The sequence below is a fragment of the Ambystoma mexicanum genome, chromosome 1q (genome assembly GCF_040938575.1).
Source record: "Ambystoma mexicanum isolate Mex_15411 chromosome 1q, UKY_AmexF1_1, whole genome shotgun sequence".
Lineage (NCBI taxonomy): Eukaryota > Metazoa > Chordata > Amphibia > Caudata > Ambystomatidae > Ambystoma > Ambystoma mexicanum.
This window is the reverse complement of record NC_090922.1, coordinates 1216573544-1216595519: the sequence shown is the minus strand read 5'-3', so window position 1 is coordinate 1216595519 and position 21976 is coordinate 1216573544. Positions and strand designations below refer to the sequence as shown.

General features: G+C 40.5%; 1 protein-coding gene across 1 annotated transcript in view; it reads left to right on the top strand.

The window, feature by feature from the left end:
- LEPR (leptin receptor) overlaps positions 1–21976 on the top strand; it is a 1083230-nt gene that overhangs the window by 132536 nt on the left and 928718 nt on the right. Inside the window, exon 3 of the mRNA XM_069641975.1 lies at positions 21881–21941. Within this exon, the coding sequence (XP_069498076.1) occupies positions 21902–21941 (40 nt within the window). The 5' untranslated portion in view covers positions 21881–21901. The remainder of the gene's footprint in view (positions 1–21880; positions 21942–21976) is intronic.

Below are 21976 nucleotides of genomic sequence, written 5' to 3'. Positions count from 1 at the left end.
TGAAAAGAAAAATAAAACAAAAAAATATGGCGACCATGAAATGACTAAACATAGTCCAGAAAAAATGCTAGTGCCAGAATTACCGCCAATTTTACCTGCATTTTTTCCATACCGTGGAAACTATAATGAGCCCCATTGCCTTAACTACCCATGCACAAGGTAAGACAATATTCTCAACGCTAGAGGGCTTACAGAAAGTCAGAAACATTCCATTTGACTTGAAAAATTCACATTTCATTTGCTCACTTTGAGGGCATAGCTGTCTTTTGCTCCAGCTGGAAAGAGTACCTCAGTCATTTTAAGAGAGTTGCAGGTCTTGAGAAAGGCCAACCTCACTGTAGAGGCGTCTACAATCCAGATAGATGTACCTTGCATTCAAATATGACTGGGGCAAGTGTTCAGCCTCCCTTGTGCAACATCCAGGTGTTTCTTGTTTAGAGACGTCCACCATACATTCCAATGTTAATGCTTTTGTTGGCCTCAATGGGTACTGCAAGGGCAATGTTGCCAACTGTGAGACCGTAATATAACTCTTGAATACATGCAAATCTAACAAACCTCAAAAAACGTTGTACAGTCGGAGTTCTTTCAGAAGTTGTTCCAAGGGTTGAAAGATATCATGTGCCTAACCCTGCAGCTGAAAGCACCAGACTACTGCATCTCATTAATTGCGCAGATCAATGCATCTAACATAGGGACAGATGATGTTATTGTCAAAACCTGGGGGTGTAAATCAGAAAAGGCTGCGCAGATACAGTCAAACACTTCTTGGGGGTTGCATTCCTGTAATTGTAATCGTATAGGTGTGAGCAAATGAGCACGATTTTATGTTAGGTGTTTGGATACAGTAAGAATAACATTAGACAGTAAGTAACCCAGTCCAAGATAGGGTTACGTAGGTTCTAGGAAGTGCACAGTTTCTCTGATGGTACCTAAGGGAAGGCTGTTTGGAAAAGTAGAGTATTAGGACTTTGCAGAGCCTCAGATGATCCTGTTCCTGTCCAGAAATTAGCAGCATCTTATTTCACAAAGCATCTCCATTAGTGGTGAGTGTTGTATTACCTATGTTACCCATATTACCTGGAAACACTTGAGTATAGGCACGTTATGAATGCCATATCATATCATACCATGTGCTGATTTTGCATCTTTTTGCAGTGTGCGTTGATGACCAGAACTCGATTGCAGATTTCTGTTTGGGATTTGATTCTGGAATAGCTAATGTTGTATTCAGGAGCAATGTTGTACACTGCTTTCCTGACTGTACACAGCACCTTGAACTCTATTTTCCCATGGGTGAGGATCACACCAGTAGAGAATCCATAGTTTGCCGGGGATGTGGTCATATTTTGTAAGGCTCAGGACTATGGGTGCTGCTCTGTTCTGAAATGCTTGAAGTTTAGAGAGATTGTTTGGGAGACCGGAGTGCAGAATGCTGCAATAATCTAGTTTTACAATTACAAAAGTTTGTATGCTCAAGGATTTTTGTTGAAGATCCAGTACTGATAGAATTTGACATTACAAATTCATTTGGATGGGCCTCATTACGAGGTTGCCGGTCTGGTAACAACAGTACCGGTATGCTTGCCGGTACCGTTGTTACCAGACCGGCAAACTCAAAGTTGTGCTCGCGGGTGTCTTTCATTCCAACAGGTCTGCCCTGGCGGAATGAAAGGCACCCGTGAGCACAGCAAGCCTGTAGCACCGGCACCGTTATTAACTACAGGCATCCCCATTCCCATTGAGCTCTATAGGGCTGAAATGGGAATGGGGATATACCGGCACCGGCGCCCGCGAAAGGGCAATTACCGAGTCCCGCGGGCCCTGAGTACCCATTCGCGGGTGCCGGATTTTCATGCTGGTGTGGAGGTAGCCTTGCCAGAAAAACTAGCAAGGCTACCTCCAACCTCGTAATGAGGCCCGATGTGTTGGTGGCAGTTGCTAGTCAGGGTGACTATATGTTGTACGAAGGGCATGCGTTTCTAGAAAGTGATATCTAGGAACCAGCCATTATTTTTAATGGCAGGGGTTGGTGCCAAGGCCAGATTCCCAAGTCAAAACATGCTCTTAAAATAATGCCTTTAAGGAGTAATTTCCTTGTTTGTAATTTGGATAGGTCATGCTTCTTGTTTGAAAGTCCTAACTTGTAACTCTACTGAGCGATACCTGTACTTATTGTGTCACTGGCTGGTTTAGTAACTTCTCCATCTAAGTCAGGATCGCAGGCCTCATCCTGAATGTGACTGTGATGGGTTACAGAGAGGCTCTAAGCCCCTCTGCATCAGAGTGACTCAAGCACACCTAATGTGTAAGCAACCCGAGGTAGCTGTGTGGTCTACACTAGTGGGCAGAATACTATAATGTATGGTGTATAACCTTAATGATGCATATCCTGCAGTACCCCAGAGATGTCCTAAAGGGGAATATCTGTGTGAAATTCAGTACTGTTCCCAAAATCTACCATCTGTGCCTATGTGAGTGAATGAGACCTGGATGTTGCCATATACAGTATGGTAATTGCTTCTCCCTGCCTCAGAAGAGTGAGGGGTGTACACAGACCTGGCCAGATACTTGATTGGCTTCTGGATTCTGCCAGAATACACATCTGAATAAAAGTTAAGAAAGATTGATTGCCCTTTTTTAATCAGAGAGTCATCCCTCATCCCTCATCATTTTTAGAACATTGGAACATAAGCTTAAGAATAAGTCTCACTGAGAAGATGCTGCAGGGCCAGAAAGGGTGATGTCAAATCTCTGCCTGACAGTATCTTGCCAAAATTGATCCCATGAAGAGACTGGATGTCTTAAACAATCGGTGAGCCCAAGAACCAATGTTCCCTCCCTTTATCAGCAGGCTTTGCTGTATCGCAAGCCTCAAAGATCCTCACTGCTCATCCATCCATTAATTCAACCTGAAAAGGCCAGTGCATGAGACAAACAGAGAACACAATCCCGGTCAGTGACCCATACCTCTTGGTAGGAAGAACAACAAACAAACAAGAAAAGCAAGAACTTGAAGAGCTCCAAAAAGTCCTGATCATACCGTACCGGTGGGACTCCAGTTTCACTTTCCAGCAATCTCAACAGTGACTTCTACCTCAGAACCATTTGCACTGCACTCCAAACTCAGCAGTGTATCTCTACTTTGATTGAGTACATTTTTCAGTGGCCCTTTCTCAGACCATCTTGATCTACATTCCTGCAGGCTTGTTGCTGGACTGTGAAAGAACATAAACTGCCACCAACGACTTTAGCCCATCCTAGGACACACACTACTGTTAGCTGGAAACATCCAAATAGCTCCGCTGGCGAGGTACCTGAAAAATGCAGAACTACTGCCTAATTATTAACATTGAGTGTCCTGCAACATTAGGACCACTACCCGCTTAACCATTCAGAAACTGGTCTAACTTTCACACTGATTCTTCTGATAGACTATACAGGATTAGACTGAAAGCTCTACTTCAAAGAGTAAGTTTTGATATTCGACCTTAAGATGCACACAATTGTTTATACCTCTAATGAAATTACTTTATAATATAATATCATCAAGATTGCATACAATCATTTTAAGGGTCAGGACCTACACATATCACACAGAGCTTCTGTACTTTTAATGAACTGATATTGGCACTTATTAAAAGCACCTTGACCATTACAAACAAAGTAATACGTTACATAGTTTCTATATCTAAAGCAGTAATTACACCCTTTCAAGGGCTCCTATGTTGCTGTTGTATTTGTGCTTGTTTGTACTTGGCATGTGAATGTTAGTTCTGTTTGCTGTGAAATGTAGTGCAAATATGGTAGAATACATGTTTTAGCGAGAGAGTTCTTTGTATGAACATAGGTGTATGTTTTTATATTGTTTAAGTTAATGTGTATATTTTAACTGTTTAATGTGGGTTTTTAGAATATACTGTATATTTGCTGCTTATTTTGATATATTGTTGTTGGATATTGTATAGATAGACGTATGTGCTGAGCTTACTTTTGACTTTTTTTGTGAGGGCGAGTTACCCATCAACAATGTTGGTTTTATTTTATGTTTAGTGTTTCATAATCCTGTATAGGTTACTTATTTTAGATAGCAACATTAGCTTTAAAAACACACTGATTTCCTAAGAGATTGTTGTATTATTTGTGTGTTTGTTTTGTTGGCAGATTGTTTGGCGGGGCAAGACTAGATGTATGCAGGATGTTAATCAATGATTTTCTGCAAGTTGTATAGCTGGTGTTTGTAGAATGGTTTGTGAATTAACCTCACATATGCAGTTTGTAGAACAGGGCTTTTGGTGATGTGTGTGTGTGTGTGTGTGTGTGTGTGTGTGTGTGTGTGTGTGTGTGTCTGTGTATGTGTGTGTGTGTGTGTGTGTGTGTGTGTGTGTCTCTGTTTGTTTTATTTGGGAGCTTATCTTGTCTTTGTGTGCGTCTCTGTTGAGGGATATGGATAATTTTATGAGCCACTTTCCTTCAAAGTTTTCGTCTGTAATGATTCCCATTTTAAATATAACCACTGATGGAATTCAATATCCACATATTACCAGAGCAGCTTTCTATTTCCATCTATATCAGATATTATTCTAATAAATCTGTTTTTATAGTTCTGTGTTTTTGAACTGCAGTGTGTTTGTCTCTGTCCTTCCTATGCACTCTTTTTTTTAAATTAAAGACACAAATAAAAACAAAATTCTATTGCGCACAAATACCAACCATTATTTTGACAGCATAAAACATTTGTAGCTATGTTGGTAGACTCTAAAGAAAAGCTCAGACGAATAGCTTGAATAGGCAGTGTTTACAGTTATTTAACATTGATTTTTTTAAATCAATTGTTCTTTTCCTTGGAAAATACTATTGTCCAGGAAGAAGAAAACTTTGTGAATTGCCTACAAATAATCCATGTTAGCATTCCCACATCATTCAAACTTTGCTTTTGTACTTTCCTCTCTTAAAAAACGATTTACCCTAGTACTAATCTGCAGAGAGTTGTTGTCATCTGATCAATATACCTTGTGTGGGCCATATTTGAGATAATGTGGACATGTGAACTATAGTGATCACTGCCTTTAAATCTCTCCACTGGTGACAGAGTAATGCGAAACAACACTAAGGAAACAGTATTTCTAATTCAGCTGCGTTTTAGCAAATCGCTTGATGAGTGCTTTCATCAAGCTTTGCATGCACTCCTGTTAACTTTGCAAGCTAGCATAACAACCAAGTATTCCGAAAGTCGATTTCTCGGTGTTTTCTGTCAATGAATATACTTTGTTGAGATACGCCTGGAGATGAACCTTGGTCTGCGAATTCCATACAAGGTGTGCACTTGCATTGATGTGTACCTGCATCAGTTTGTGCTAAGAAAAACATGGTTTTCAGAAGTTAGGTTTTGAACTATCGATAAGAAACCAGATACAGAGTCCCTCTTTGCTTACTTCACCGCCTTGTGTGCAACGTAACAAAATACTTTCTTACTGCCCGAAAGTTAACTTGTTTACCTAATTTTGGATCTCTTAGAAACCATCTTGATGTTCATCTGAATTGCTAAAACAAACAGTGATAAAGACAGCAGTTTTGGCTCCTGTAAATGCATTTGGTGTGCCTTTTACAGGTTGTTCTAAAATAGTATATAACTTGCCAGTTGTTGCCACCTTATGGCCAAGTAATACCATCATGAGGCATGTATTGCCATGATGTGCTCAGGTACTCAAATCTTTATAGCACATGCTAAGGCATGTATTTCTCTCACATACTAAGCATTTCAATCATATGCTCAGGTAATAATCATTGGGAGTTAATGACGCTAAAGGTCAGGCAGACAGACCATTATAATTTGAAGACTCAGATAGAGTTCATGTGCGTCACAACATGTTCTTGCTATTAAAGATGGACTGTATCATCATTTTATATAGGATTTGGACTAATATTTCTCAAAATACCACCACCATGAATATCTCATCTGCTAATTAGTCTCATTTTATGAAGGATTCTATACCCCAAACACGGTGTTCTCTACCTGGTGGGCCTACTGCCTGTGAAGTCCCTGACTGAATTAATACCATCCATATTCTGACACTTGTGTTATGCTGTGCATCATCTATTTGCCATGCCATCACTTATTAGGAAACATGACTACTTATCAGGAAAGCAACATACAGCAGAGCAAAAGCGCACTTGTCGAACTGAAAACAGCAGCCATTTACATTACTTGAAAAGTGCACAGACCTTTAAAAAGAAATTAATATTATCCCTCTGCATTATCTGTGTGTTTTGATATTGAGCTGAGTTGAGGTGTGGATTACATGCGGCAGTATTACCGTATGCTACTGCATTACCGCAACGCCCAACTATAGGTGTAGTGGAAAGTTGGAGGATTCACCTCCAACCATGACCTGGAGGGAAATCTGCCAGCTTATGCCACAATTTGGCAGAATTACTGCAGCTGAATTACCACCATGTTATTTCCACCGAAAATGTCCCATGGAGTCCTAATGAGTAAAATATAAATGTGGATGTAAACTGCCACTTGTAATCAGGCAGTAATACTACTAGACCAAGTGGCGGTAGTGGTAATACAGTTTGGTGGAATTCGGGTGGATTTACCACCCAGATACCACCAAACTTGTAATGAGGCCCAATATTTAGAACATTAGTTCAGGTACATTCTGTAATTCAAAGGAATGTGAACCTTGTCAGGTTTAACTCAGAGAAAAGGGTTCTCTATATCATGGCATGAGACCTGAGCTGGCTAGTGGTGTACTAGCCTGTACAACAGCTAGGCATGTGAAAGAGACACAGGAGGATAAGGAGGAGATGCATTCCCAAAGAACAGTAGCAGACTTTGTGCCTGGGAGCCCTCTAATGTAGCTTGTCTCAACCACTTAGTTCCCTGTAATGCAGGAATGGATATTGTTGCATGAGTTCACCTTCTCGAGTGTCACCTTCAGGGCCCAGCATGTAGCTCTTTACTACTGGCAAACAACTCTTAGGAGGACATTGTCTCTGGAAGGCTTGGAGGCCCTGATAGCTTTAGGGCTACACCAGATGAAAGGATATAGATATCTGAGAAGTACTCTAGTGGACCACTTTAGTTAGGATACAGAGAAGTATTTTACGAGTTCCCAATATGCACAGGTCAAATTAGGTATAGAAGCATATTTCTAATTGCATTTCAGGTTCAAATAAAATAGAATTCATAGAACACATGGTAATAGGAAATCAGTCATTTCAGAGGACTGGATTACAAGACACAAGGGTTCTAGCTTTGCCAGGAAATGGCCAATAAAAAGAAATTGAGAGCCTGAGACTGTAAAATGTTGCCCCCAGGAAAATTAGCTGGTTTGAGAACCTTTTAAGAGGAGCTCCAGGGGAGACAATAAGGTTAGAGATGTCCCCTATATAGTTCCTAGTGACAGACACAAAGGAGACATCAGGGGGCAAGGGGTTCTGTCCACACAGAGGGTAAATAAATTTAATCCTGGCAATTTGACATCTCTTTTTGAGGTGAGGCAGTGGTTTGTAAATTACAAGTTTTACCTCAGGTTATGTCTCGAAGGTTGCCCCTTAAGACTGGGAGAAGTGTCCTCCACATAAGCAATAGGGATGGGAAGCAGGGAGAACCTGCAGCAACTTGGTCATGGGCGTGTTTCCCATGCTATGCCTGAGGGAGAGCGGATAATGCCCAGTGTGTATCTTTCTTCTGAGGAAGGGCAACCAGAGGTGAAACAGATGTCCCTAGCTTCATTGATGTAGTGTCCCTCTTAATTGTCTGTGCAGCAGAACTTAAGCAGCCCACGCCAACCACACTCCTACAATGATTGTGTCATATGGGCAGCACTTGAATTCCTATGTTCAAAAGCAGGAACATTGAAAGGTAAGGTGAAACTGTGGTGGGGCCATCAATATCAGAGGCTCCTTAATTTCCAACTCCTGAACAATTAGAATCAGTGTTTTATGCAACACTAATGCTACTTCATAGGGCTGATTAAAAGGGACTTAATCCCTCAAGCTGCAAGACAACAGTGTCAGTACCAGTGCACCCAAACATCACTTGGTAGACCACACAACCCCACACTGGACAACCTGTTCATTGTACAGCACTGAACAGTGTTCATGGTCAGAGTGTCATTCTCTCCAATTTAAAGCACAAGGTTGAGAGAATCGGCTTGAACACATGTGAATTTGATCCAGAATGGACTCAGGCAAGAGTGTGTCAGGACTGTGTGTATGTCACAAAGGTGAATTCCCCATTTGTTTGACTCCTTGGAAAATGAGTAACGTTTTCCATTTTAATTTTGGCAAAGTAATTTGTTTTTCTTTCTTTGTTGTGGTATAAAATCATTATACTGTGCTAAATCACCACCATTTTAGTCTCAGAGTGCCTAGGCATGTCCAGAAATTGGCTTGTTGTGCCCCTGCCAGTGGTTTCCTGACTACAGTCTGCGAGGAAAAAGTAACACAAACTCCTGGAACTGCCAAGCCTAATGACAACTATCATCTAATTATAACTACATTTTAACTTGAGGCAGGGTGTGTGATGCTTACTAAAACCCAATTTAAAACACTATTATTTAGCGAGATGTCTATAAGTTACACTTCCCTAAACTGTAGATGACCAGTTTCAGCAGTTACATATTTCCTGCATTCTTCAGGACTATATGAGTCTGCATGAAGACTCCTATAAAAGAGACCAGGAGACAGCATCAGTGAGTCCCTAGATTCTCCTTCTGACAGATTGGTACCTCAGTAACCAGCAACATTGGCGTTATGAGATTTATTTATTTTGTGTGTGTCTTATTTCAAGAAAGGAATTGTGTGTTCCCTCTATTTTCTATTAGTTGGTTCCATTGGATGGATATACTGCAGCAGTGCATGTTTCATTCATTATCCAAACGTGCTGGTGTGTATTTGAATGGATGGATGTTAATAATAACTATATCTACATGCATATTCACTTACACACATGTGTAACATATTGACCAGGCCCACACCAGATACACATTGGGATCATTTCGGGTACAGGTTATTAACCCATGTGTTGACGAGGAGAGGTAATTACTGACAATTTTTCCATATCAAATTTAGAAATGGAAGAAAAGAAGATAGGAACAATACATTGATTAGTTTATTATTTTAGAACATTTCAATTAATATCGTAATTGTCTGAAAAAATCCAACTTTTCTCATGAAAAGTGATAAAAGTATCAATCTCACAATAACATGTATTCTACTGCAATTTGATTATAACAAATTAGAGTTTGTGCAGATGAACGGTAATACATCTATATATGCTGTAATCAACTGTGAATACAAGCAGTCTGACATACTTTGTTACTTTGATACTTTATCATTTAACCAAATATGCTTAGCACATTTTTTATGTAATAAATATACTAGTACTGTTATACCGTTGTGCCCTTATTCAAATAGTGCCTTTCACACATGCTCAATTAATTAAAACTATAATGTGAACCACAGTGGGGTAGGAATAACTTCTCCAATTCATATGCAGTGTATAGCTGTGTAAAATAAGTGTTTAATACAATGTTGGTGTGAAAATCTACATAAGCAAAACACTCAGGTCCTCATTACGAGTTTGGCGGCAGCCATGGAGCTACTAGCTCCATGGCTGGCGCCAAACCGGGCTCCTTTACCGGGTTCCCTGAATGGGGAATTACCTGGCCATTCCGAGTTCAGAAGGCCCGGTAATTCCTCCCTCTGTGAATATGGACCCGGACCTTCCCCATTCCCATTTGAGCCCCCATAGGGCTCAATGGGAATGGGAGAGGGAGCTAACGTGATTGGTCCAGTTATTAAAGCACATGGCTGCTTAGAATATTTAAACAAGAAATGGACTTCAAATAGGATTGCAAATGAGTGTCATATCAACAAATAAGGGAAACACAGGATATTAATAAACATTTAAGAGCACCGTCTAAATTTAATAAAATATCATCAACAACTACTCTGGCTGCTTAAATAGCTACAGAGGGCTTCATATAACTCTAAAAAAGAGCAGAACATTGAATTCAGCAAAATAACCACTGATCACATGACTAATTATTTATTATATGTGTGAACTTTATACCAGTACAGTATTCAATTTAGAACAATGGCTGAACAACCGATGAGTTCAATTGAAACACATTTGGGAAATTCTAACTAAGAAACCCCATCCAGGAGCTATATCAATACATTCATTCATTATCTTTATGTAATCCACATTTGATTGTCGTATTTTATTTATTTTGTTTTCATTTATTGTTTATTTGTAATACGCACTATACATCAGAATTGTGTTTCAAGGCCCATCTAGACGGGGCTAAGGGGTGAAAACATAAAAACCTTCTTAAAAGGTCTTGAAACATTCAGAACATGCAAGTGCTAAAGAATGGGAGCAGGGGAGGGGGGAGGAGGGAAAGTGCAGGAAGGAGAGGGGGTGAAGATAAAAACAATAGTGTTCTGACTAGATTGCAAGATGATTTGGAACGTGCAAGTGCTGGACATAAAAAGGGTGGAGAAGCGAGAGGCACAGAACAAAACAAAAACATTAAGTGCAGGATAAGTAGGCAAACTGCAGTGAGGAAAAACCAGACATGCAAAGGGCTTAGTCAGGTAAGAGTGCTGCAGCCTGGGAAAGCCTCGCCTCATGGACTGAGAGGCTATATCAGACACACAGACTTGTAGTAGGTATTTTAATTGTTCAAGTGTTGGGTTTGGAATGGAAGGAAACCGAGGGGGAGGCAGGGGTGAGAGGGGGAAGCAGGGGAATTGATTAGTTGGAGGATGGTAAATGGAAACAGAGCAAGGTTTAAAGTTAATTAGAGGTTGCAGGATGGTAAATTCATATCCATAATCTTGTGTCACCACCTTTTTCAGTAGAGGGAGTTATTTCAATGCCAATACGCCTCAATCTATTGATTGTAACATTCTTAAGAAATGTCTTCCAAGGGCTTGCTAAGCAGTAACACGCATCTTGTATTTTGAGTGCAAACAGATTTTCATATATTCTAGTCCTTAGGTTATGTTTTGCCCAAACCACAAAGAGCCAATTACAAATGCAAATTAAAATGCAATGGACAAGAAACTCTTATAAAATGAATACATTGTTCAATAGTTACCTTATTTCCCTTTATTTGTGTAAAAATATGCATGTTTCATTGCATAAAGGCACATACTAAAAGTGCCACATTTTATTTTAAAAAATCTTGTTTCAAAGCTTGCTACCTTGTTGCAAAAGGAATAATATTCCTTTTCATATGAGTTGGTGAAAGCGAACTAGGTTCTGTAGCTAGCTTATTCGAGTGAATCCATCAACATGCTTGAAAATTGTTAACCAAATTTAAAAGATGCCCATGTATTTGCAGGATTTCGTGAATGAAAACAAATTGTGCATAAGGTTTCATAACAAATGTGACTTTATCACATTTTATTATTATTATTGGTATGTTTTAGTTTTGAGTATTAGAACAGTATGTTGCTATAATGTTTTGACTGTAGGTTTATATATGGCTCAGTATATATCATGTCTACTGCAACCTCATGCTTAGAATCAATTTTTATTGAGTTCCACCTCGTGCAAATAAACAATATCAGTGCTACTTTTTTGTCTATCATCTGAAGTCTCCCTTTGGGCTATTGTGAACAGTGCTCCTACGATGCAGCTAGTAACTTTCATTGCAATACATTTTAGTTGAAATAGATAATTATGAGCATACATTTCCAGGTAAAAAAATCAAATGTTGATGTTAACGTTAAGTCTGTTAGTGAACCAACGTATATTATATCGATTATATTCTGTACTTTTCAGGATAACGAAAATATTATCAATATATTTTGAACATTTAACTATATTTATACAGATTTCAATAGTTGTAGAGTTGAAGCATGTTTGAGCTCAAAATTACTAACAACATAATTGCTAGGATCACACAAATGTAATCTCCATAGTGAATGCCAGGATGTATGTGTGGTGCTGTTCATTACATGTGAACAAATTATCATTGAATGTGATGTTCATCAGCTCTAGTATTATGTTAATTGTGAAACACATGATATTGATTTCTTAGCATGAAATGACTAACTAGTAAGGCATTACGTACCCCTTCCACGGGCATCACCAGGGTGTAACAGCAAAGCAAGGGCAGTTAACATGGGCCTGGGCGATTAACTGGTACCTAACGCCATTAGAAGGCGTTCCAGCCACAGGACGAGGCTAATTTACAGTATTTTTGCTCCATATGGAGACCCTCTTACCTTCCCATGGCAGCCGCCCGAAGCAGAGCGGAATGTGCAGCTGCGGCGGTAAGTGGGGTGAGGGGAAGAAAAGATAACCAAAATATAAGGGGACAGAAGGTAGCGGAAGATGGCGGCATGGGAGCCGGCCGTCAGGCGGCATGGAACGCAGGCTTTCACCGGCGGTTCAAACCCGCGTTCCTAGACATCTGATTGCAAGGCTCCCCCTCACCAGGGTGCTAATATCCATTGAATTCTTTGTGTGCAAGGATAATGTTAGTACTATGGTTCTCAATAAATAATCATTATATAAAAACATGGGATCTGTTACCTATCTTTTTTCACTTATTATGGGTCCCATGGATGACAATTAGTCAAACAACAAGGTGGAAATGTGTTTCTAATGAACAATCAAAATGACATTGATCAGGAAAATTTACATTGAGCAAATCCAGGATGCTTTGTTTGATTTCCAAATGATCCAAATAATGAGTATGTTCCACAAAACTGAAATAGTACTGCTTTATACTCATGAAACCAAACAGGAATCCTTTTTCCAGATGAAAGAGGTTACCTAAAAAAGAAATATCCATATGTGCCCACTATGTATTTATTACCAAAAATACACAAAGTGTTTCACACACTGTTGCTAATTTTAACTGATGATTTTTTAGGGAAAGCGATTAGCAGAAATAGCAGTTCACAGGACTATGGTGTATCTGTATGCAACAAGCATCTTTTTTTTCACACAGACTTCTCCAGATGATGATGAATCTGTTGCCTGGTACACTCAACTCATGACATTTTTTGACGTATTAACACTCCATAAATAGCTTTGTTGCTTGTGAAACTCACCAAAAACAATCCCTATGCATGTATTTCTCCTGCAACTCTGCCAAACATTCTCCTCAAATAGTATTCAGTCTGTTCCCGGTGTAATTGGGCCAGAATCCCAACTTTTCCCAAGCGTCCCACCGCTTGAAAGGACCTCACTTTAGTAGCAACTAGGTAGGGAGTACCACATAGGGTGTCATCGAAGTGGATCCTGAGATATTTATATTTGTGAACCACCTCTAACTTCTTCCCCTCCAAGTGCCAGGGGAAAATGATCTTTTTATGCCGCGGAGGCTGGAGTGTCATAACCTTGGTTTTGTGGATGTTAATCACTAGTTTTGTAAAGGGAGGGAAAGGGGTATCCTCTTTTATTTTTATAGAGGGGCCTGAATCTGGAGGAGAAATTATACTATGGAGAGAAGGGAGTGGATTCCTAGTTTCAAGGAATCAGAGACTTGCTTTAACATATCCAGGGAAGCCTGGAGGCCAGCCGGAGTGAGGTATAACAAGATGATGTCATCTGACATCCAGAGGAGAGGGAAATCACCCAATTTCGGTGGAATGGCGGAGGTGTGGGCCAAAGCTGAACCCTTGTCAGCAAGATATAGGTTAAATAGTAAGGGCACAAACATGCATCCTTGTTTCAAACAGCGGGCCGTGGAGATCCAGGAGGAGGTACTCCCTGATTGGTCCAGTCTGACTTTTACCCTGGTATCAGAGTGAAAGGAAATAAGCATGGACAAAAGTCCAGGGGGGATTTCCAGGCAGCTAGTTTCTGCCAACGCTTATTGCCTTTCATATTCACAACCATTACACAGCTGGTCACTTTGTGTTCAGGAACCAAGAGAAAGAAAGTTGAGCACATGTGCAGAGGTTTTCACCCATCTCCCATGGCTGTTCTATTGCCTTTAGATACTGTGTCTCCCATTTTGTTGATAAAGAGGTACATTGCTATTTTTCACAACTTTTCATGTAATCATTGTTTCCTTGTTTCATTTGTAGGACACTTCAGGTCTTAATTGTTTACTGTTCAAAAGGGGAACATTTAGTACACTGGCAGATAATCTCTAACACAGACCACAATGCTGCTCCCGTTTTAAAAAGTGAAGTTTCCAATCCCCTGCATTCCAAATTCTCTGCATGGTTATGAAGTACTCCACAGTAAATAGCCACATAATGAACCGCTGATGTAACACTGCTGAGAATTCCTGGGCAGAGAACTTCAAGATCAGACAGCCAATATAAACAACATAGTGAAACAGACCATGTGACTTCAAATCAGCATAACATTGAAGATATGCCAGAGAAGCAGTGTGTAGCCTAAGAACACACTCTTTGAACAACAACATGATTTTCTTAGCCCTAATCTATACACATTCAACCTCTGCAAACTGGATCCGAAAGATATGAAATGACACTAAGTAAATACAAAATAAATACTTGTTTGAAAAGGGGCATTAATATTAATATAGCACTGTAAACCCTCAGGCATCTGAGCACTGCTTATTATTACCCACTGTGTGTAGTGTTCATTTATCAACCTCGGAAGGATGAAAGGCTGAGTTTGGCCCTGCAGAGATTTGAACCTGCAACAGCAGGATCTGCACAGATGTCAAAGCGAGCACTCTACTCACTGTGCTATCAGACCAGCAATGATTTTGAAAGTGAGTGGGTTGAGGTAGTCCGAAGTTAAGTTTATCTCATGGCCCCTTTCACGTCTTCAGTTAGTGGAGCTAAAGTATAATGGAGACTGCCACACTCACCTTATCAGCAGAATAAGGGGTGACCCGATATTATTTGGGGAAGGTGTTCAAAAATGGCCAGATGTATTCAAAGCCAGATTTCTACATTTCCTCTATAGCAGTGAAGAGTGGAATGGCATAATACATTGGAAAGCGCCATTGTAGGTGTACCCCTTGTTGCCCTGCTTATGCCATAAGAACAGAAAATGGTAAGACTTCTTTAGGCCCTATGACGGCTTTTGTATGAGTCCCGTTCTAGTGTAGGCATGTAACTTTAGAAAATGAAACATTTAAATATGATCCGGGGAATTTGTGTAGTGCAATGAATTTAATACGCATTCAACATTCACATGGTAGGTTTGCAGAAACCCTGGCATCTACAATTATGATACTTTTGGTAGACCCCTCATTTCAAATGTTGGAGCTCCACACAGTAGCGGCCTTCCACTATGGATGGGGGGGTGCCACCTTCTGCCTGAGCGGCAGGCAGAACAGTCCAACCATGTACTTTATTTGCTCGGGGGACTGTGCTGTCTGCATCTGAGAAGAGCACTTCCCCCAATGCACAATTTTTGTGGGCTTCGTATGTAATGCAGAACAATTGAAGCCTGGCCCTCCGGCTCTCATTATTGTGCTAGCAGCTTAGATTTGCTGACTGACAGGAGAGTTTTTATCTCCTGTCAGTCAGCATCTTCAAATTGCAGAAACCCATAACGTGAACACGCTGGCAGATAGCAGACGCCTCCTCTTCTGTCAGGCAGCATGCCTACATCCCTGAGAGGAGGAGAGGGCCATGTGGTCCTCCCCATGGTTTCAAAGGCACGTGTGGATGTTGCATACAGGTAAGTGTTTTTTTTTAATGTAATGAGTATGTATGTATGTATATTGGTGTGTTTGTTTTTATGAATGCATACATGCAAGGAGCTGTATGAATGATGTGTGAATGCACAGAAGTGTTTGTGTGCATGTGTTTCAGCCCCCATCCCCAAACGTAGCAGCCCCACATCTCGGGGCATGGCATTGTTTTTTGCTTTACCCTTGATGCACAGTGCCATGCATGAAGGGTAAAGCAAACACGGCAAGTGAAGCATTATCACATGGCTAGATTGCCATATATTGAATGTAAGCCAATCTAGCCACAAGCATTATCACATGGCTAGATTGCCATATATTGAATGTAAGCCAATCTAGCCACGTGATAACCATTTTTCAAGGGGAAAGCAAATGTGATAAGTGAAGCGTTATCACATGGCTAGACGGGCCTACATTGATTGTCGGCCAGGATAGCCAGGTAATAACACATACATTTGCTTTAACACTTACTGTGCATCAAGGATACGTCATTATTGACTTCTTTTATAGTTTATAGCACTGTGATTTGGGGAATATTCTGTGTGTGCCTTAGCTTTAATGTGTTGTATTGTCTTTGCTGTCAATTTAATGGAATGGGGGCTATATATACTAAGCATGACAAAACCGTGTTTATTCGCCTTTTTTTTTAATGGTGTGTGACTGTTTACTATTATTTTAATGATTGTTACAGACATGTCCAGTTTTCCCACATGCATTTGCACGAAAAGACACTTTTTGTGAATGGGAATTGCACACTTTTCATGAATGTCTGGACAGAATAGTGGGAGCCAACAGTAGTATGGGGGCCTATTTCAGCACGTGGGGACCGGGGCGACCCTGTGACATGTAAGGAGTCTGGAGTGGGCAAATGAGGGAAAAAGCGAGTTGCAGCATCTTTGTTGGGCAGTAGGTGGGTGGGAAGAGCGTGTTCCCCACACACACAGGATAAGAGGGTAGGGGAGACTAGTGCTTTCTGGGGTCTCCTCCACATTGTGGATCAACCTGGGTGGGAACAGAGAATGGCTGTTAAGGGGCCGCATCGACCCATAGTATGTGCGCTAATTCAACATTGAAATGATGGTTCTCACTTTTGATGGCATTAACTTTTTTTCTGTCCTTAAGCCATTTGCACGAGTTTTACTGTGAGATTTGGTGCTACAATTAATGTGTGGAGCAAAACCCTGTCCGCTTTATCACATTTTTGTGTGTGTGTGGTCTAATTAGGTGATACTTCATACAGAATGAACCAGACCTATTCATAAGTATACAAGCTTAGAACCAGTCTGTTCTTAAGCTTCTGTTAGAAGCAACAACTCCTTGTGTCACCCTCGCCTGCAGCAAGAACTGAAATGTCCATTAGTCAGATATTTATAGTTGTTGTAGACATTATAAATAAAGTTGTTCTTATAGGGAAGCGATGGCAGTGGTGTCTGTGAAGTGAATCAAAGACACGCTGTTATGTGATTAAAAAGTTGTAAGGCAGTAAAACACAAAATGCAGACATGTAAATTGTATGCATATCACCATATGTATTCGTTTACATTATTATACTGTGGTTTAATTGTGAATTTCGATCTATGTATAATCCTTCTTTTATACTAACGATGAAAAGTGACTAACAATGTATTAATTTACTTACAATGTATGTATCATAGGGACGTCGGTTAACCAGTTGTTTTTTCTAATCGGATGTATGTGCCCTGTTGTGATATAAAGATGTAGTGCACGTGATACAGTTTGTCAGCTTCTTATGAAATAGTCAAGGTATATTTCTGCAATTGCATGGGAAGTAGGTTGCACCGATATTTACATGTACATAAGGGGCTGTGTCTACTTAATTAACTTGAGTGAAGTATCTTTTTCAGATCAGCAACAATATTCTGCTCAATTTAATGTCTGAATTTTGTCAGTCTTTACTCATTGAAACAATCAGCTTCCATCCAGGCTAAGCAAGAACACATCAGTAGTTTTGATTACCAAAATGCCTTTGAAGCCCACCTGGAATAGATTCAAAACAATGGGCCTCATTACAAGTTTGGCAGTAGCCTTGCCGGTAAAACCATCAGGTTGCCGCCAAACTTGCGAATGTTTCCAGCACCTGCAAATGGGCAATTACCGGGTCATTATGGCCCCACCGGACCAGGGAATTGTGCCGATGCATGGTCTGACCTGGTGGGCGGGGAGACACCCTCAAGTAGAACTCATAGTTTGCCGGTCTGGTAACAACGGTACCGGCAAGCTTACCGGTACCTTTGTTACCAGACCGCCAAACTTATAATGAGGCCCAATGTTTTATGCACATTTCACTCAGATTAGAGATAACCAGACAGTGCAACTTAATCCAGACAGGGGTGCAATGGACACCCCTCCAGACACCGTGTTGCGGGGTCCACACAACTACTCAGCACTCAATGGACTCAGAGATTTGCTTGAGACCTGCGAGACAGGAACCTCTGGGCCCTTCACTACATTTGGCAGGCTGGGGGCCATTTCACTTTGTGTTATTCCAATGAGTGCATACATGAGCATAACTTTCTTTTAATTTGCTTTGCATATTTTAATTTAAGGGCCAATCTAAAATGTCGAAAAACGTGGCCTCATAAAAACAGCCTCGCAAGAATGATCAGCGTTGTAATCGCACATGCTCGACATGCTTGCCCCAAGATGTTTCTGTTATAGAACTTGCAGAAAACTACTTGAAAATCACCTTGAAGACAAGCTCCACTCTGCAGATCGCAACAGGAGATTACATCAATGGATGTTCCTGCAAAAGTGTGCAGGGCTGCCTGAGTGCAAATGGCAGGCCTCCAAAGCAACGTGTTCTTTGTGGTGCTTGTACATTTGTAGGCAGCGAGTTCAGATATAATTGGAAAAGAAAAGGGAAACGGAGAGTTATTTTGTCCTTAGGACAAACATCCTGCAGAAGGCCCCAACCTGCTGGTTTTGGAGATTAACCACAGCAAACGTATAGCCTCCTACAATGCACATTCTAAACTCATTTTCTGCACCGGGCCATTCTTGCAGTGGACTTTTTTTTAATGTCAAGCAACCAGAAGAAAATACACAGGGAAAGTTCATGCACCAAGACAGTGTCATGGCGAGTCAGAAATACAATTAATTATTATTGCCTAGCGTTCACTAAGAAATTAAATCTGCATAAAATTATATTCTTAGCAAATTTGGTATTACACAGAAAATTCCAAAGCAGACCTATTTTCATTATAATACTAATACTTAGAAGTAGTAATTTATCGGCTAAAGAAGATTATAGGCTGGGGCCATCCCTGTCAGTATACATCCTGTAACTTGCATGTTACAGACATTATTTGCAGAAAGCACTAAACACATCAAGACACCTGCTATAACATCAGCATTAATGATACTAACATTTAATGCCCACCTGAGAGCAACACTGCCTCCGTGCTGAGCTAAGATTGTCCTTCCATCTTGATTATACACCAAGTCTGCTGATCAAGAAAACTATCACAATTTTAGAAAGACCTACTAGGGAACTAGTGAAGCAAACTTTCAATAAATAATGAACCAGAAATTCTACCTAAGACTTCAGTTACTCTTTACTCCACTTAGAAAAATACCTATCTCTCTGTCAATGTGATAATGCACCCTTGAAAATCCTTAAGACATTACACCCTGCCCAATATATTAATATTATAATAGTAGCAATACTATTAATATGCATTATCACTATTATATATAATAACAATAATAATAGTAATTATGTATTATATAACAATACAAATAATATAGTGTTAAGCCATTCTATGGGCTATAACCGTGGGGTCATAGCCCGGCAGCCCAAGTTAATGGCCTGAGCAAAGCAAGGGCATGTGACGTGGGCACCGGGACATTACCCCACGGTATAGCCCATGGAACGGGTTGTTAACGCTATTAGAACCCCAGGTTATCAATGCGGAAACCCAGGTGTTAAAAAAAAGTATTTTCATTCAAAGAACGGGAGGCGCGCAGCTTCATGTTCATTGAGCAAAAAAACTGTGACAAGATGTCCACCATGTTTGTGGAAGAAGGGGCTCCATACGGAACCCCTCTTCCATTTCCATGGTGGCCAGCAAAGCGAGATGAGGGAATCTGCTGCAGCAGCGGTGGCCTCTGCCACCGCCACAATCAAGTAAGTGGGACGGGGGAGGGGGTTGGGATTAGTTTAAAAAAGAATGGAAAGGGTGGGTGGGTGTGGAGATGATGGCAGTGCAGGGCAAAGAAAGCAGCCATCGGGTTCCATGGAATGCCGGCTGAGATTTGGAGTATCAGCCTGCAAACCAAGGAACCTGATTGGCAGCTACCCTGCCCCGCATGCTAATAATATTTATTTGATGACTTGTTAAATTCTCGCTACTAATGTTTTGATCTATGACCTCTACAGCACTATGTTGTTTGCTAGCTAGGTTTGCACTGTAAAAACCAATACAAATCATAAAAATAGTAATAACCATTATTATTATTATTATTATTATTATTATTATTATTATTATTATTATTATGATAATAAAGCTTGGAGCAAGTTCATATCACCCAAATAGGCTCAACAGAGTGAGATGATGGGATGTGTCAGTGCAAGGACACTTACAGCATCCCTTGGAGTCTGAAGTATTTGCAGTGTCCACAGTGTTTAGGGATAAAAAGCTAATACATGACTGAAGAAGGCTGCATATAAATAAATATACGAAAAATAAAGATGCATTACTCATTTTAGCTGAAAGCTGGAGGTAAATCTTGCCACTTTCCACCCATTTACACTGCAATTACAGCAGCACATTTGCACCGCGGTTATTACGCCAATACTGCCCGGTAGAGTCCTATGGACTCTTAGAAAAATGGGGAGTAACAGCATTGGCGCAACCTGGGACCCGAGTTGTGGTAACGCTATTTGTGTTGGGTGGTATCCCGGCAGATTTACCGCCGGGATACCACCCACTCCTGATGAGGCCCTTTGCGACTAGGGGTATCCATTATTGTGACTAAGGTATCCATTATCAGTAATTGCCAATGGACCACTGCACACCAATAAACCTGTGGTTACAGGTAACTGAGAGAGGGGCCTTTTCTGTCTTCTTTGCATGAATGGATGAGTGTAAGTGAAATTAGCAAAAGATACAGGTATATAAATGAAATAATGTATGATCCTTAGGCATAGAGGTAAGGTACCAGCATAAGTCCATTATTACATCTTCTGCCAGTTACATTAAGATGTTATAGAGTTACTCAGAGAGAACCACTGGCTCCCATCACCCAGGCAGGGGCTCTCTAACTGCCTGCCTCTGGAACCTCTCACACACATTCACTTACACAAAAACTCTCACTCACAGCCAACATTCTATCCTACATCACCAGTTTATGCATTCATCTCAAGCACTATATAACAATAAATAACACTGACGTATGCTTGGTTGTGTAAATATGTGTCTGTTTTAAATGATTCAAATATTGATATTGACACTTATATTCAAGTAAGACACAAAGTTGGAAGTCAAAAAATGCATTACACATGACAGAAACTTGATTCAAACGTGTATTAAATGCATACAAAATAAGTTGTCCCTCATTTAAACAGTGGTGCACATTGTGCCTAGTTTGAATTTGCGATGTACTATTAATGTACTATAATTATTCTGGTCAGGCCCACTCTGAGCTGTTTTGCTGTTCAGTGTGTGCAGCTCACAATGTAGCCAAAATCACATGGCATACACATGCGTTAACATTTTGATTATAACATAGCGGGTAATCGTTTACCTGCACAGACACGTTGACATCACAGTGCCATAACACAGATCTGAAGAAAAACATAATCATGAATTGCAAAATGGTACTTGCATCTTGCTCACTTCTCAAGTGGTAGATTGGCAACGAGACGTTAAACTACCATGGTTGCCAATGTTCCTCAATGGGGAATTATCTCCTTACATCTCATGCGACCTGGAGAAACAGACACAGTGCATTGAAATAACCACAGAGGTTGGGGTTGTCTTTAGTGTTTTGGGGAAAAAGAAACACCTACTTTGCCCTTTGTATGTGTATGTTCAGCTGACAACCTATGTTCCTGGGAAAGATACAATGCTTCTTGCAGTATAGACAGTACTTTGGGTGGTCGACCCTATACGAATATACAAATATACACGGCAGACATTATGACACCATTGGTATTCGTATGCACTCTCATGCGCTTGTGTTTTGTTACTTTTTAGATCTACTAGAGGAGACACAACATGATTCTTCTTATGATAGTAGCTGGATTGCTGCACGAGGGTAAGTTATACTGCACCTAACTGCTACATGGTCAC